This window comes from Anser anser (genome assembly GCF_964211835.1).
Source record: "Anser anser genome assembly, chromosome: Z".
NCBI classification, from domain to species: domain Eukaryota; kingdom Metazoa; phylum Chordata; class Aves; order Anseriformes; family Anatidae; genus Anser; species Anser anser.
The window spans coordinates 40,264,753-40,280,836 of NC_139723.1; the positions used below are offsets into that span (position 1 = coordinate 40,264,753).

Below are 16,084 nucleotides of genomic sequence, written 5' to 3' on the forward strand. Positions count from 1 at the left end.
TGCTGTGCTGTCCAGTGGTACAGTTGTAGCTATATACTTTTAACAAAAGCACTACATATTTCTCTGTCACCCAGATTAGTGAGGCTCAAATTCAGTTAGACAGGCGTTAAACATGCTGACAACTTTTTAGTGAAAGCTCATCAAATTTCTCATATTTAGAAAATAAAATCCGTTTATTTAAACTCAAAGTAAGAGTTCCTTTGCTTCAGTCAAAGTTGGACTTTGAATGCATATGTTTTGTTTGGTGGGCTCTGGAGGATGGATGGAGAATTTTTGGGCCTATATTCAGTGTCATATATAATTTTTGACTTAAATTTTGACTTTTTTGTTTCTTACAGCTGCATTCTGGGGTGAGGGATGTTGGTTCAAATTTGGGTATTATTCTGCAGTGGCAGAATAACTACTTTAAAAACTTTGTAAACTGTTCTTGTGCATAGGTATCTGCCACCTTTGCAGCAAGTTTGGTAACTAGTCCTGCCATCGGAGCATACCTCTCTGCCAGCTATGGAGATAACCTTGTTGTAATAGTGGCCACACTGGTGGCTGTTACGGACATCTGTTTCATCCTGCTAGTTGTACCAGAATCCCTGCCAGAAAAAATGAGACCTGCTTCATGGGGAGCTGCTATATCATGGGAACAAGCAGACCCTTTTGCGGTAAGATGCATTTCAATAAATAATGAATTATTTTTTGTAAGCTTCAGGAATCTTTAATCTTACTGGTAACTTGACTGTTAGTCACGTATAGCCTCAACATGGTAGTCTCTGTTCTCTGCTCGTGCACGAAAAGATCTAGCTACATTAAAAAAAACAACAACAACAACCAAATAAACCAAACTTTGTGGATTAAATGCTTCTTGAATTGAAAATGTTTGGGATGAACTTCAAAGGGAAAATGCTTTACCTCTCTTACCAGCTTACTCTTTTCTATAGTAAGAGAAATGCTAAACTCTTATGCTGCTACAGATCATGAAACCTGATATTGTAAGATTTTTTCATATTCATTTTATGCTTTGTGCTTTATTTATTTATTTTTTTTTTGATGCTTGTTTTTGCAATATCTCCTCACCATAGATTTGCAGTTTTGGTTATTTTGTAATTTTTTAGCATAGAATGAATTTATAAATATTTTTTTTTCCTATAGCCATATACAAAAGGTTTAAAACACATAATGCAGTCTTTCTACTGACTTGTTCATCTATTCACACTTACTGAGCTAATATGAGTTTGTGTTATGCCTTGATATCTAAGGGAGGAGAGAATGATCTTAATGAAATTATCTTGCTGGGAACTTGTGAATGTTGTAAGATGAGTGACTTGCTTGAAATAATGCAGTTAAAGAATAGTTTTTCTACAATGTATTTGTTACTCAATATGAATCATATGTGTAAATAGGTGTAAGAAATCCAGAAGGAAAAATATTCCCATAATTTGGCAAGAGAAACAGTTGTATTGAAGTTGTGATATTTGCTAACATCTTTCAGAACAGTTTATTATGGAGATGAATCATTGAATCATTTAGGTTGGAAAAGACTTCTTAGATCATTTAGTCCAACCTTTAACCTAGCACTGCCAAGTCCACCATTAAACTATGTCATGATATCACTTAGAGCCTGGGAGAAGAGACCAATAAGTTAGATGCAATGCATTTCCCTAAGTGTTATATGATGTTTTCAGTGAGTACTTGCAATTTGACATGGAACTGTAGCTTCAAAAATCAAATAGGAAACCTTGAAAAAAAAAAAAAAAAAAAACAACTCTGGTGCAAAGCACCTTATATAAGAGGGGGCAATTTCAAACTCAAACTTCAGCTTAATTATTTCCTTGTATGATTTTTGGACTAGTATATGCGAGCAGAAATGGATTGCAGAAAATGAATCTGACATCTGCTTTGCTTATGCTTTCATTAGACTTAATGTTCTAATACTTGTTTTCTTTGCTTTTTCTTCCAGTCTCTGAAGGAGGTTAGAAAAGATTCTGCTGTTCTCCCGATCTGCATTACAGTGTTTCTCTCCTATCTGCCTGAGGCTGGCCAGTATTCTAGTTTTTTTCTGTATTTGCGACAGGTAAATGTTAGTCACTTCACATCTTACTAAGTATGTTTAAATAGGGATTGCCTAAGACCTGTTTCTTATCAAAGGCTTTGCTTAGGAAACTGCTTTTTGTCAAAATACTGCTTTAAGGAGTAAAGGTGGGGTACTTTGCTAAATCAAGAATTGAATGATACTGGAAGCTGGACTCCTGATGCATAATCCCAGCCATAGTTTAAGCATGTGTTAATACAGTCAAGCGGACCTTTGTTCCCACTGAATGTAGCACTTTGTATGTCTTGAGGTGGGGTTCTGCCTGTGGAAGAACTATTGTGTCTGTGGGAGGTCATAGAGAACTTCTTTCTCTAGATGTATGACTTTCTGACTTTCTCTGACTCCTTTTTCTAAGGCCCATTTTTTTTTCCTGTTTGCATTTCTTTGCAAGCAGTTGTTCTTTAACATGAACGCTTCCTGTATGAATTCACATTACAAGCAGGGATCAATATTTTCTTTTGAGAAGTTACGTTTTTACTACTGATAGCTCTGGATTGTTTGGCATTTCTTTTATGCATTTTCTGCTTCTCTTTAGATTATTGGTTTTGGATCTGCTAGCATTGCAGCATTTATAGCTGTGGTAGGCATCCTGTCAATAATAGCTCAGGTAAGCTTTATTCTTTTTAGTGTTTTGTTGAGTAGTACAAAACTTGATGCTGGGGAACACTCTTCTGACTATTAAGTTTGTCTATATACTTAAATACTCTAAAACATCAATATAACTTACAGTCAGTAAAGGTTACATTCATGTAGATTGTGTAAATATCTCTTTAAATATGCTTTCTTCAGAAATACTGGAAATGAAACTAAAAGTGAATCAGTAAATGTAATGAAACGCTGGCTTGAAATGATCAAAATGATGGAGGAAATTGCATTAACAATAATTAATGCAAGACCTGAAAGGAAAATAAAGTATTTGTTTTAAGCAAGTCATCCTACTTGTACCTGTTCAATTGGCTCATGCTATCAAACTCATACAAGAAAATGCATGTATTGAGATGTGTACATGGCTATTTAGGCTCAATGTGGAGGTTGAGGAATTATGAGACTTTGGTATATTTCTTTCATACCTCTTAACTGGCAACAGTGAGCTGTTTTTTGGAGGTCTTTTATACCTTATAGTAAGCAAACAAGTGTTTCAGTGAGATATGTTGTCTCTTTCCTTTATCCATGTAAATTTTGCTGCCAAAGGTGTATTTCCTCATTTGTGTCTTTATGGCTATAGTTTGCCTTCCTGTTGTGACAACAGAAAGGCGAATGGCACATGTAATATGCTGTAACCTTGTTGCCACCCTCTGCAGAGTGGACCTCTTATTTTGCTGTAAACAACACATTCCTCAGTGTTTATTGGTTCCACTGATGTCAGTTGTCCTTGATTATAAGTACAAGTCATTATTTTAATCCTTGCTTTGTTCTGATGCTTTTATGTGCACTCATATTTGCTAATCATACTTTATTTAGACCAGCATTTTTACTAAAACTTTACTAATACTTTAGTATACTTTAGTATTTTGCTAAAAATAGCTGCTGTTTGGCTTCATAATTTTCAATATTAGAAGGAGGAAACTCCACTCTTCTTTTTTTTTTTTTAACTCTTCGAAGAATGCAAATTATTGAAATAGGCTTTGCTCCATAAATACCGATTTGCACTGGCATGCTGGTTGTCCTCAGAAAGAACTGATAACGTAGCTATAGAACTATTGTATTCTTCTGTTATTTAACTTTCAAAGTATTTGTGTCTAAGAATGGGAACAATTAAGAAAACTAGTGTCAGTAAGATGTATATGAAAGAGGAAGCATGCTGTGCTCTGCAATCCTTCTGGTTCCTGTTTTGTGGCTTTTTACTGATGCATTGCTGAATGTCTCTTGTTAAAGAAAAATGCACTTTTAACTGAGTGAGGCAGTCCATATGGATTTTGCCTTTCTGAGAACTTCATCTTCTTGCCATGAGTCTATTGCTGTTGTATATGAATTTGGCTTTCCTTCACCCTTAGCAGTAATGCCTCTTAAAACAGATGAAAACCTGCGGTCCACTTTTAGTATTAGTTTCTATGTGCAAATAAAAAGGCTGTAACAGTGGTGTAAAGAGTAAGCAGAATATGAAATTAAACGTGTAGTAAAAGGGCTTGGCCAAATTTTAGTGCATGTAGTGAACTTAGAAGGTCAACAGGATTTACATAATGGTTTTGACTGTAAAGCCAGGTAGTAATTCACCTGGCCTAAAGACTTTTTTTTTTTTCCCCTAAGCCAACAGTCTTTCATTCTTGAGTATAAGTTGATCCTGGTACATTCATCCTGTATCTTAACTTGGTACCAGTATTTTTTGTGGAACTCTCTAGCCTGTAAGGAAATAGTATTTTAGGAGTAGAAACAGAAGCCTGTTTATAGTAGCATTTCAGTGTCTGTTTCTATGTACATAGACAAGGCAAAACATACACTTCTGGATGTTCTGAAGTAGAAACACAGTAATAGTTAAGAATAGTAGCATCAACTTTTGATATTAAGGTAGTCTGCATTTTAGACTTGCATAAACGGAAAGTACGTGCATGAATAGTGTGAATGAACTCAGCAGTTGGAAGGTCATTTTAGCAATCAGATGTTTTTTTTAAACTTTCGGATGAACAATTTCTCTTGCAGACTGTGTTTCTCAGTATCTCGATGAGGTCAATAGGGAACAAAAATACAGTTCTCCTGGGTCTTGCCTTTCAAATTCTTCAGTTGGCTTGGTATGGTTTTGGATCTCAGTCTTGGTAAGTGTGTGTTTTCATATATGCATTTCTGATACAGAACTACGAGTATCTCTCCAAGAAATCCTTCCAGTTAGTTCTGTCATAATGGATATTTAAATGTTTTCTGAATTAAACATGATTATTTGCATTACACTGCCAAAGTTCAGTTTGTATTTTGCATGTATAGTAATGATAGTTTTCCATGTATGTACTGTAAATTGGAGAGTAACAGCCCTTTTGAAAAATTAATCTTTGTAATATTTTACTATGTTGAGTTTTATATCTACAAATGGATGAAACTTCTTAAACTCACAAACTAGTAAGTAGCATGTTCTTTCCACTAATTCCTATAGATTGATTCTGTCAAACAGTTTCTGGGCCTCTACCTTTTTCTACCCTTTTGTTCTTCTGCTGTAACTGTTTTTGGTCATAGAAACTATCTAGAGCTGCTTTTATTAGAAAAACTAATAAGTAAGTAAGTAATGTGAATTGAAATGATGAGCTGCAACAGCTCTTTCTTTACGAAGTTTGTCCTACTAACAGAGCTATGAATGTATCAGAGCACTTCCTAGAGAGTTATTATACAAGTGTTGTATACTGTGTAACAACAGTAGGTAGTTAAACACCACCAGGGTGCCCTGTCATTTCTCCTCTTCAGTAGAACAGGGGGGAAAAATGCAATGAAAAAGCTCCTGGGTGAGATAAAGAGAGGGAGATCACTTACCAGTTACTCTCATGGACAAAACATACTCAGCACAGGGAAGATTAATGTAATTTATTGTCAATAACAGATTAGGACATTGAGAACTAAAAGCAAACTGAAAACACATTTTCCCCATCTCTCCCCCCTTCCCGCCTTCCCCCCTCCCAACCCATGCACCTTCTTCTATTTCCTCCCCACTAAGCAACACAGGGGAATGGGTGTTGCAGTCTGTCCATAATGCTTCATCTCTGCCACTCATGCTCTTCCCCCAGCTCCAGCATGGTGTCCCTCCCATGAGATGCAGTCCTGGCTAGGAATCAGCTCTTGCACGGGCTGTCAATGGGCTGCAGCTTCTGGCAGGTCAGATCTACCTACTCTGTTGTAGGCTTCTCTGTGGTCTGCAGTGTGGAGATTAGAGATTGGCTCCGCTGTGGGACCCATGGATTGCAGGGGTACAGTCTACTCTAGCATGGGCCTTGCCACAGAGGAACTTCTGCTCTGGTGCCTGGAGCACCTCCTGCAAGGAGACCTTGGGGTCTGCAGTGCTGTTTCTCTCACATTTTCTCACTGCTTTTTCACAGCTGCTGCAACACAACTTTTTTTTTTTTTTTTTTTTTTTTCCCTCTTTCTTAAATATGCTGTTATAGAGGCACAACCAGGTTTGATTATGGGCTCAGCTTTGGCCAGCAGCAGGTCCCTTTTGGAGCTGGCTGGAACTGGCGCTTATCTAATGTGGCTCAGCTCTTAGTCTCTTCTCACAAGGCCACACCTGCAGCCCCCCTGCTATCAAAACCTTGCCATGTAAACCCAATGCCACAAGTTACACTGTTTCACTGGAAAACTCAATGAAAATCATCTTTTTACAGTCTATGGAGACAACAAGCCAGTATAGCACTTCATTTTCACTCCCTTTATCATCTCCATTTTAATAGCTAGCAGAGATTTAAATACACTTATATTTCAGCAAGCTCAGGGTAATTTATGGGAGGGGGAACAAGCAGAAGGCCCTGACCAGATAATTACTACTCTTTAGGTATTATAATAAGAGCATTTTTGAAAATGCATTAAGCCTTAAATGTGCATGCCCTTGTGGCCCTTCTTGCAGGGTGGATATAGCGGGGAGGAAAGAAAAGTGACAGGGAAGTAATTAGATGGGTATTCTCACTTTTAATTCAGATTGTGTGCTTAACACAGGATGATGTGGACAGCCGGAGCTGTAGCAGCCATGTCAAGCATTACATTCCCAGCAATCAGTGCTCTGGTTTCACGAAATTCAGAGTCAGATCAACAAGGTGAGCATTGAATGAATTTGTTTGAGCATTTTGAATGACTCTCCTGTCCAGAAAGCAGAATATTCACCTAGGTGTACTTTTTAAATATGTTGGTGAGTAATGAGTTTTGCTGGTAGTAGCTGTAGAAGACTACCAACCCGTGTAGAGAGGAAGCAGGTACACGCATTTATCAAATTTGCAGTGCAAAATGCGTAGTTTGCATCTAACCAGTTAGTTCTCTTCTAGCTTCCTCTAAAATTACCGCAAAAGCAACAACAACGAAAAAAACTTCAATGTTTTTCCCTTCCTTTTTTTTTGTTAAAAGTAACCTTCAGATAGTGATAGTGAGTACTAATTTAATAGTACTACCTTTTTAACAGAAACTAAAAACATATATTAAAACCAAATTAGAATAAACCTATACAAGAAAATGTTCTATTTTGTGTGGGAAAGTTTGTCTTTTTTCCTGTAATACTTCAGATTTTCAGGAAATAGAAAAGGGCACTTGATTAAATAGGTGGTCTGAGAAAACAGAAACATGAGAAAGATATGTGATTGTGATTGATGGGAAGGAGAATAAAAAACAGAAAGAATCCTCTTAAGTGAGTTGTCACATAGAATAATGCTGCCACATAGTAATTGAATTTAGTGTTCTCTTTTAAAAAATCCCATACATATAAATCATAAGTATCATTCTTGCTTTAACACTGTACAACTTGAAATTAGGTAAGTGCAGTTAATATAGGAAGCACTAAGGAGGTACAGTTCTAGGAGGTAGATTTCTACAGTTAGAAGGGTGTATAAGGCAGTATTTTACATGGCTTTTTGATCATTCTGCCCCCTCCTCTGCTCCAATTTTTGTTTCTAATAAAAACATTTAAAAGATTTAGAAGACCAGTTTTCTACTGAAGTCGTGAAATTAATAGTTTAATTAAAAGATGTTGATCTTTCATTTTGCACTGAGAAAGCTACTGCTAATAGCTTGATCATATTATGCTGTCCAGAGTGAAGTTTTGCCACCTAGTGGCAACAAATATTTTTCAACTTACATGTCAACGTATGGTGAAAGAGCTCAGACAACTTTCTTTTTGACCTATTTGCTTTCCTGTGGTCCTGCAAGTTACTGCCGCAAGAAGGAAAGCGTTATGCAGACAACTAACATCATAAAAATACTGCCATGTAGCATATTAGTCTTTAGGACTGTCAAAATACTGCACCTTTTACACTGTCATCTCTTGTCACTTTTTGAGCTTGGAACAAAAATATAACCATAGAAGTTTGAATAATGAAGCTTTCTAATCAACATTTCAAAATACTTCAGGCTAAAATTGCAGGCAATATAGTATTATGAATTTATTGTAGTACTGTTGAATTTAGCACCACAAGTAATTTCAGTACCACACGGGGTACTGAAATCCTGGTTTTAGACTGAAGAAGGGAAGCCATTTATTACAGTTTGTTCATATTTTGCTAATAACGTTCCTTAATATGTAGATAAATTACTCTAAATTTCACTTGAAAATAAGCTGGGCAAGTACCATGCTTAACCTTTGCCACCTTCATTGGTTGAGGGTAGGATAACTGCAGTGCAGAAAATTAGACTTGCACATAAATTAAGAACTCAAATGGATTCCAGTGGAATTAAAGTACAATAACATAGCTATGGTCGTACAGATGATACTTTGATCCAGAAAGTTATTTTCAAAGTATTTAAGAAGTTAGCATGTAGAAATAATTGTAGGGTGTGCTATTTTGAAACAGCCATAAGAATACACTTTGAGCTGTTTGCTTTGAGTATTACATTCTTGATTGTAAAAACAACAATGACAACAAAACACTTTTTTTTTTCTTCATTAGGTGTTGTCCAAGGAATAATAACTGGAATAAGAGGTCTGTGCAATGGCCTGGGACCAGCACTGTATGGCTTTATTTTCTTTCTCTTTCACGTGGAGCTCAGTGAATTACCACCAGATCAGACTTCTGAAACAAACACAATGCTAGATCCCAGGGATGAGGTAAGTTTAACATTATATAAAGTTTGCGGTATAAAATTTTGTGGGGTAAAGGTCTGCCACGTGTCAATTGTTTTGTGCATGTGTCTGGTTTTCTGATCAGTGTGCAGATCAGGTGAGGAGTTGTAGATGCACAAAAGTCATATTGCAGATCACATATGAACTGGTTTGCATACAGTTTATAGTCGGTGTAAATGTCTCTCAGTATCTCTAGTCTTAATGGTATAGTTCTTAAGACAGAAGTCAGTGTACTTTAAACTTCATGAATTCTGTGTTGTGCTTATTTCCCTGCAGAGAGCAATCATTCCTGGTCCACCGTTCCTGGTAGGAGCATGTATTGTTCTTCTGGCTTTTCTAGTCGCCTTATTTATTCCTGAGCACAGCAAAGCCAGCAGCACCAGAAAACACAGCAACAGCATCAGCAGTACTCTAAGCAACAACCTAGACCGAAGTAGTGAAGAGGACATTGAACCATTGCTGCAAGATAGCAGTGTATGAAGGCTGACTTCTGAGGAGACTATGGAACAAATTAATGCACTGAATTGCAGATTGGCAAGCTTGGTAGGATGTGTGTGGACCTCCAAAAGGAATGTAGCCATGTGCAAGGGAAGACCACGTTATTATGATACTTCAGGTTGATACCACACTTGCTGGAGGGCTTGTTTAGTTTATGAGGTCACAGCTATGTGTGATTCTATTCAATGTGACTGCAAATGCTACGTCAAATCCTTACAATGGGCAGAAATGTGAATATTTTTCAAAGATTGAATGTTCAATTCCCAAAGTTGTATGCAAAATGATCAGACTTGAGGCAGAACAGTTTCTGCCATCACTTCTGAGGTCGTTTTGCATTTTTTATGCCTTTTGTCTGCACATATGGCCCACGTAGTCCTCATGGTATGAGAAGGACTGATCTATATATTTCTGATATCTGAAATACTGTCTATCAGAATAAGTCTTTATTTCTCAAAGACATTCTCAAACATTTTATAGTAACAAGAAGTCCAGTAGTTACCAGAAGGCACTGATAGAACTGAGATGGCTTCTGAGGGTGCATGATCACATGTGGCAGTCACTACCCATGAATGAAGGTTATATTGAAGTCTTAAACCCACTTTCCAGAGAAATCAGTTCTGCACAGTTCAAGCAAATCCAGGTGGCATCTGAAAGCACTGGTTGCATTAATGTTTTGCCGATTTTAAAATAAATAAATAGAATTTTGCTTATAAAATGAGCAGCATCAGAAATATGTACAATCCTGACTTCATAAGCAGGAAAAGCAGTGGGTGTGAGAGTAGTTTACAACAATAAGTACGTATATTTATTGCATTTTGTCACTTTATCTGCCGTATGAAATAATCTTTACTATTAATTCTTTTCACGCCTGCCTTAACTGCTACTTAGTGTTTAGTTATTAATCATATTTAGCCTTTTTATCAGTGTCTTACCTGCTGAATCTCATGGATATATTCATATCAAATTTTCCTTTCTAAAAGATGCTTTAAAGGAGATATGGCTACAAATATACTAATTTTTAGAGACATTTTATGAAAAATATACAGATTTATATATGTATTTTGCTGCAGTGTAAATGGACCATTAAACCCAACTTTATTGAAGTACTCCTATGAATGTTTTATATGTATGCAATATATGTAGATATTTGTAAGGAGTTCTAATTTTTCCAGATGGGTGCTGTGTAAATCATGTATTATAAATGTAATGACGATACTGACAGATAAACAGTTTTTTAAAAGGATTGTGTTTTGACTGAACAAATTTTAAAAATATATATTTTGAAACTTGTTCCACGTTAAGCAATGATATCAAACCTTTTGTACTGTATGGTTTGGTTTTTAAGTTAATAAGCTTCCTAATGCATAATAAATCTTGGGCTTTCTAGATTTTGTCTGTGTATGTTCTTCTAGTTTCACTATTGTGTCTTCCTTGGTTCAGAATGGAAAAGGTTTGATCCCAGTGCTGTGGCACTGAATCTGTCATCAAGCATGGTGCAATGCATACTTTGAGCAAAAGTCCATATGGTGTCTGATGTGTCCACTGGGGTAGAGAAGTGGGAAGAGTGGAAAGGAAGTAAGCTTAGAAAAAAAAAAAAAAGGTAAAAACGGCACTTCTGATCTGAACAGTACTACAGCCTTCAGATGCTTTTTCTGATGAGGCTTAGGTATTTTTTGTTTTGAATTATTTGGAATTCAAATCTAAGCTTTTATGATGGGTATTTCAGTTTTGCTGCATGCCAGACTGCAGTCAAGTAAGTTTTGCTGTGTCCCAGTGTAGAATGTCTTAAACCTGACAAGAAACTGAAGAGATAATATGGTATGTTAATATTAAAAGTGGTCAAATTTATTACTAACAGTAATAAATAGGAATGGATCACATTTGAATTTTTAAAGAACAACTTACTGTTAATAAAGAACATCTTTGGATAGATTGACTAGCTAATGCAAGTGCATCTTCCACATGCTGTGGTCTTCTAGAACAGTCATCTTGGCTTTTGATTATGCATCTATATCAGTCAACGTTTTTTTTTCTGAGTATGCACACTTACAGCATATATTTGTTTAATATTACATTACAAATGTTTTATAAACCCGGGGAAAGGAATTTTCAGGATGTTTAAAAAAAAAAAAAGCATTCCTTTTTTAATAACAAGAAAATTCTTGTTACTTCTTAATTTCTTTCATAATAACAAACGATATACCTGTACTGTTGTACTAATATACATTGTAAAACCTAAAAATGGAAATAAAAGAAGGATGAGATACAGATGAAGTAAAAAATTTTAAAGTGTTTTAATAGTTCAAAAACCTCTTTGGTCTCACTAGAGACCACTACTCACTAGTGAGTAATGTGATGGAATATGGTTCATAAGTTTTGAAAATCTTATTTTAGTGTTGATACAGCAATGCAGAGGTGCTGTTCTATGGTCGGTTTATTTCAATACTTGGTTTTAATGGTTGTCATTGCTGAAAAAGATACCACAAAAAAGTATGTAAAGACAAATGGAAAAAATTACATTGTTGGTTGCTCTTACTAAATTAATACTGTTTTTTAAATCCCATCTACCAATTATGTTGAAATTTTTGTTAAAATTCTGCTAGCAAGTTTGTCTTTCCAGGTGTCAGTTGTTTGTTCTTGCAAGCCAACTAAGGTGTTGGACTTGTGTTTTTAACAAATGGGTTCAAAACCCACTTCAGATTCTTCATTTGGAAAACTTTTTAAACAGGTTAGGAAAATTCTCTTTCAAAGCTCAATTGTACAGATATGAGAGTTCTTATAGGTGGTACTTGCACAGGTTTTGGCAGCAAAGTCAAGTGATGCTCTAAGCATTTCCAAATGTTTTCTAAATGCTCTTGCCATAAAACAGTTTTATTTTATTAAAAAAAAATAGTTATTGTTAAAACTTAATCTTGAAGGAACAGGGTTTTTTGGTTTGTATGTTTTGTTTATGATTTAAGGTATCTGCTAGGTGCCATAGTCCTGACAAGCACTTGTCATCACTGAAAAGGTCAGCAAATTTGGAATGCTTGCTTGTCGTCTTGTGAAGATGTGTACTCATCCTTAAGTCTGACAGCTGTTTTAAGTACTGTGCCCCTCTTGTTCCAACGTATTGTAACTATTCTAATATTTGAAGGCTTTGTTTTTATAAAATTAACCACATTGACAATATCTGGTAGCAATTTGTGTACTTCCAGTTCAGACTTATTTGCTGCACTTGCTTGTCTGTGAATGATGCAGTGAAAGGACTTCACTGTAAACTTTCTGAAAAAAAGAACAAAAACAAAACTTTAAGTGCAGTTGAAACAGCCCCTTCACTGATGGAGGGGCTTGCACAGTTTTTCTATAAAACATTATTTTTATTAATGAAGCTGTTGAGAATGCATCTTTTCCAGTACATCTTTCCTTTACTGGCTCACTAAAAAGTAGTAGCTCATGCATTGCATCATTTAAGCAATCTAGCAAATACCATAAGCTGAGACCTGTTCTTTCATAGCAAACCTCTCATACTGTGTGATTTGTTCTAATACATATTTCTTCAAATATTCAGCAGTATTTTCTGTGTATTTTCCAGCAATATTTTCTATGTATTTTCCAACAGTATTTTCTGAAAAGAAATGTATTTTATCTTGTCCCATATTGTTTTATGGGCAATGTTTCAGCCATTTTTACTCAAGCATGAAGAACAAATGTGTTCCCAGTGGTATGTGGCTTTTTGTATTCACATTAGAAGCCTCTTTTGAAGTTTCTTAAAATTTATCATTATGTTTAATGAAATTTTGTAAAGTACTGAATTGAATATTACATGATTTCCAGCATCACTGGGGGGGGGGGGAGGGGGGGGGGAGTAGGTTTGTCTTCATGCTCTGGATTTTTTGTTTTAATTGTATTGCTAATCCTGATGGTTTCATACTGCTATTAGCTAACATCTCAAGGCACAACATAAACTTAAACAGGGTCATTGTTAACAGGAGTGGATGTAAATCAGTATTTCAAGTAGTCTTGTTGATGATTTGAGTTCTTTTTGTCCAATATTTGTTGAATCTGATTAGGTTGTCATTGTCAGCCACATTACAAGGTAATAACAAAGAGGTTTTACTAGGAGTAGAAGAATCAGCCTTGCAATTTTGTTTACACCTGCTCGTATTATTAGTACATTCTAGACTCTTCAATCAATAGTTCCTTTGAAGGAATCATTTTAAGCTACTTGTAAGAGTTACTTTAAAGTGAGAAAATACAATCCATAGAGCTACTTAATTAGGCATATGTGAACTGCAATACTTCTCAATATCCTGAAAGTGAGTGAATTGAGTGAGGGTGCCCCTGTAAGCCACTCCAAACTGTGAAGCACCCACTCTTCCCATGGGATACTTTATAATGTGTGACTGACATACAGACCAAGCAGTGGAGCCAATGTCAATATATGTATTAAATGTTAGTAAAGCTTCATTTCCTTTTTATTTTTATTTATTTATTTTTTATTTATTTTAGATTAAAAGAAATTTAAACAGAGTTCTAATATTTTCTTCCTGCATCACAGTGGGTTCTCTTGCACACCCTGTGGAGTGTGCACCCCACTTTGGAGATCACTGTTCCAGAGCATGCAGTTTTGTTGTGTAACAGTGTACAATAACAGCAAATGCCTCACTTTGTCAGGGAGGGAGTAGGTGTGCTTTAGGGCAGCTGCTCTTTTCTGCTTGTACTGAGTTAGGCTTCACTGATACAGAGAAAAGACATATTAATTGTTCTGCTTCTGTGCATCTTCCCCTCCCCACCACCCCCATCATCTTCAGTAGAATGTATTGTGTCTTGGGAGCTCCATGGTGAGAAGATTGGTGAGTATAGACAAAGGCTTAAATCCCACGTGTTTAAAGAAATACATGAAACCAGGTTTCTGTGTTCTGGACAACTTCTCTTGAAAAAGTGTAGCAGAAAAAAAGACAGTATGTCTTCTATCATGGTACAAAGGAGTAGTCTTGCTCTGCTCTCCAAAATAATATACTTTGCAATACAGGGAAGGAGGATGTTGGGCTGGGTTCAAAATACAATTTTAGGCCTAAGATTCTTACTCCCTGGCCCTTATAGACTGTCATATATATTGTGTTGGTGTAAAGGTAACTTTACCTTATGTATTGTATATGCAGCATTAGTTCCTAAAAGCAGGAACATTAAAATCCTTCCTTGAATTGAAAAAAGTTGCAGGATCACTTGCTGAATCCCTGGGGAGTATAGAACCAGATAATGTAAATTCAATCAACTAAATTAAGTCCTAACTATTTTAATTCCAGGATATTTTTTATAATACTTGGTTCTGTTGGCAGCAAACAACGGACACTTATGATTGCATATACAAATGAGAATTTAGGCTTATAAATTTCAGAAAGTTGTTTGTATCTCAAGTGTCCCTTGCTGTAATAAATTGTAATTACAGTAGGTTGTAATGCTTAAGTATCAATATAATTGTGTAAGAAACAAACGTCAATGGAAAGTGTGCTGTTAGCTCTACTCTGAAAGCAAAAATTTGATCAGAAGGACATTGTTTAGACAGGGTGCAACAAAAACTGACAGTGAGCAATGGGCAAGAAACATCAGCAATGTCAGATGATTTTCCTACATGTATGGAAAATGTTGATACTTTTGAGACCTAGCTGTAATAGTATTATTTTCTCCAGAATATCTTTTTAAGGGTAAGTATTTTTCTTTCCCTTCTCTATCCAGTTTTGATCTTAAGTTAAGCTTAAAATATATAAGCACATTTTTAAGCTTTGAAGAAACATATTGCATTTTTTGGAAGTGATGAGTTCTTTGTCACTAAAGAAACTTAATCATATGTGGAGGTGTCTGCTCTAGGGTATGCAGCTGCAACTTTTTTCAACCCGACGCCTTTTCTCAGAGCAATGACTCAAACGTCTCTGTGAAAAAATAGTGAAGGAAAACAAACATGACTGAATCTTCTAGCAATGGAGTGAAGTGTTAAATGCCGGGACGAAACATACAAATGAAACATACAGTTATAAGCATCCTTGCATGTTGCTTAACACTCCAATTTTTTAAGACTGTCTTTTTTATGCTTACATAAGCACTGAAGTGTATTTTGTAATCATGGGATGCATCTGTAACTGGTTTATACATAATTGCAACATTAAGATTCTGTAGGCTTGCCCAGCTGGGCTTCCAACCTGTGCTGTTTGCTCATGCTTAAATGCACTGGGAGGTTTTAATCCTAGCAAGTTTTAAACTTTTGAGTGCTAATAGAACACTTTGTACATCCATTTACATATTGTTTTTTTCTAACACAGAGAGAAATAAAACCAAAAAAGAGCATGAGGAATATAAATATTCACTAGACTATGCTGTATAAAGTCAATTGTGTTCTGCAGATCCTTGTCAGGAACACATTTTGACCTCTGAAAGAGGTTGCTAGCCTCTGGGTGGTCCTTAAGAGGCAAAAGCTGTTTTCAGGGCTGCTAATTTAAGATCTGAGCTTGAGTGGTTAAGGATTTAATGTGTTTAGAAAATGTTTCCCTTTCTCAACAATAAGCAAGTTTTCCCTACCAATGAGTTAGCTTTCATTTTTCAGATGTGAAGGTGTGTTATAGAAAATATCTTGGAAAATATGGAATACTGAATACTTCTAATAATTATGGAACTAGATAATCAAAACCAAACTATTTTCTTTAATCATTTTACTACAAATCATATAAAAACAGAAGATGTGGCAAGATAAATAGAAGACTGATTTTTAGGGTTTCAGAATAATTCTGAAAATT

General features: G+C 35.8%; 1 protein-coding gene across 1 annotated transcript in view; it reads left to right on the forward strand.

The window, feature by feature from the left end:
- The window catches only part of MFSD14B (major facilitator superfamily domain containing 14B), a 30,766-nt gene extending 20,064 nt beyond the window's left edge, over nt 1-10,702 (forward strand). The window contains exons 6-12 of the mRNA XM_083817070.1: nt 438-656; nt 1,952-2,065; nt 2,619-2,690; nt 4,721-4,833; nt 6,710-6,807; nt 8,644-8,801; nt 9,093-10,702. Of these exons, the coding sequence (XP_083673196.1) occupies nt 438-656; nt 1,952-2,065; nt 2,619-2,690; nt 4,721-4,833; nt 6,710-6,807; nt 8,644-8,801; nt 9,093-9,296 (978 nt within the window). The 3' untranslated portion in view covers nt 9,297-10,702. The remainder of the gene's footprint in view (nt 1-437; nt 657-1,951; nt 2,066-2,618; nt 2,691-4,720; nt 4,834-6,709; nt 6,808-8,643; nt 8,802-9,092) is intronic.
- Nucleotides 10,703-16,084: the final 5,382 nt, after the last annotated feature.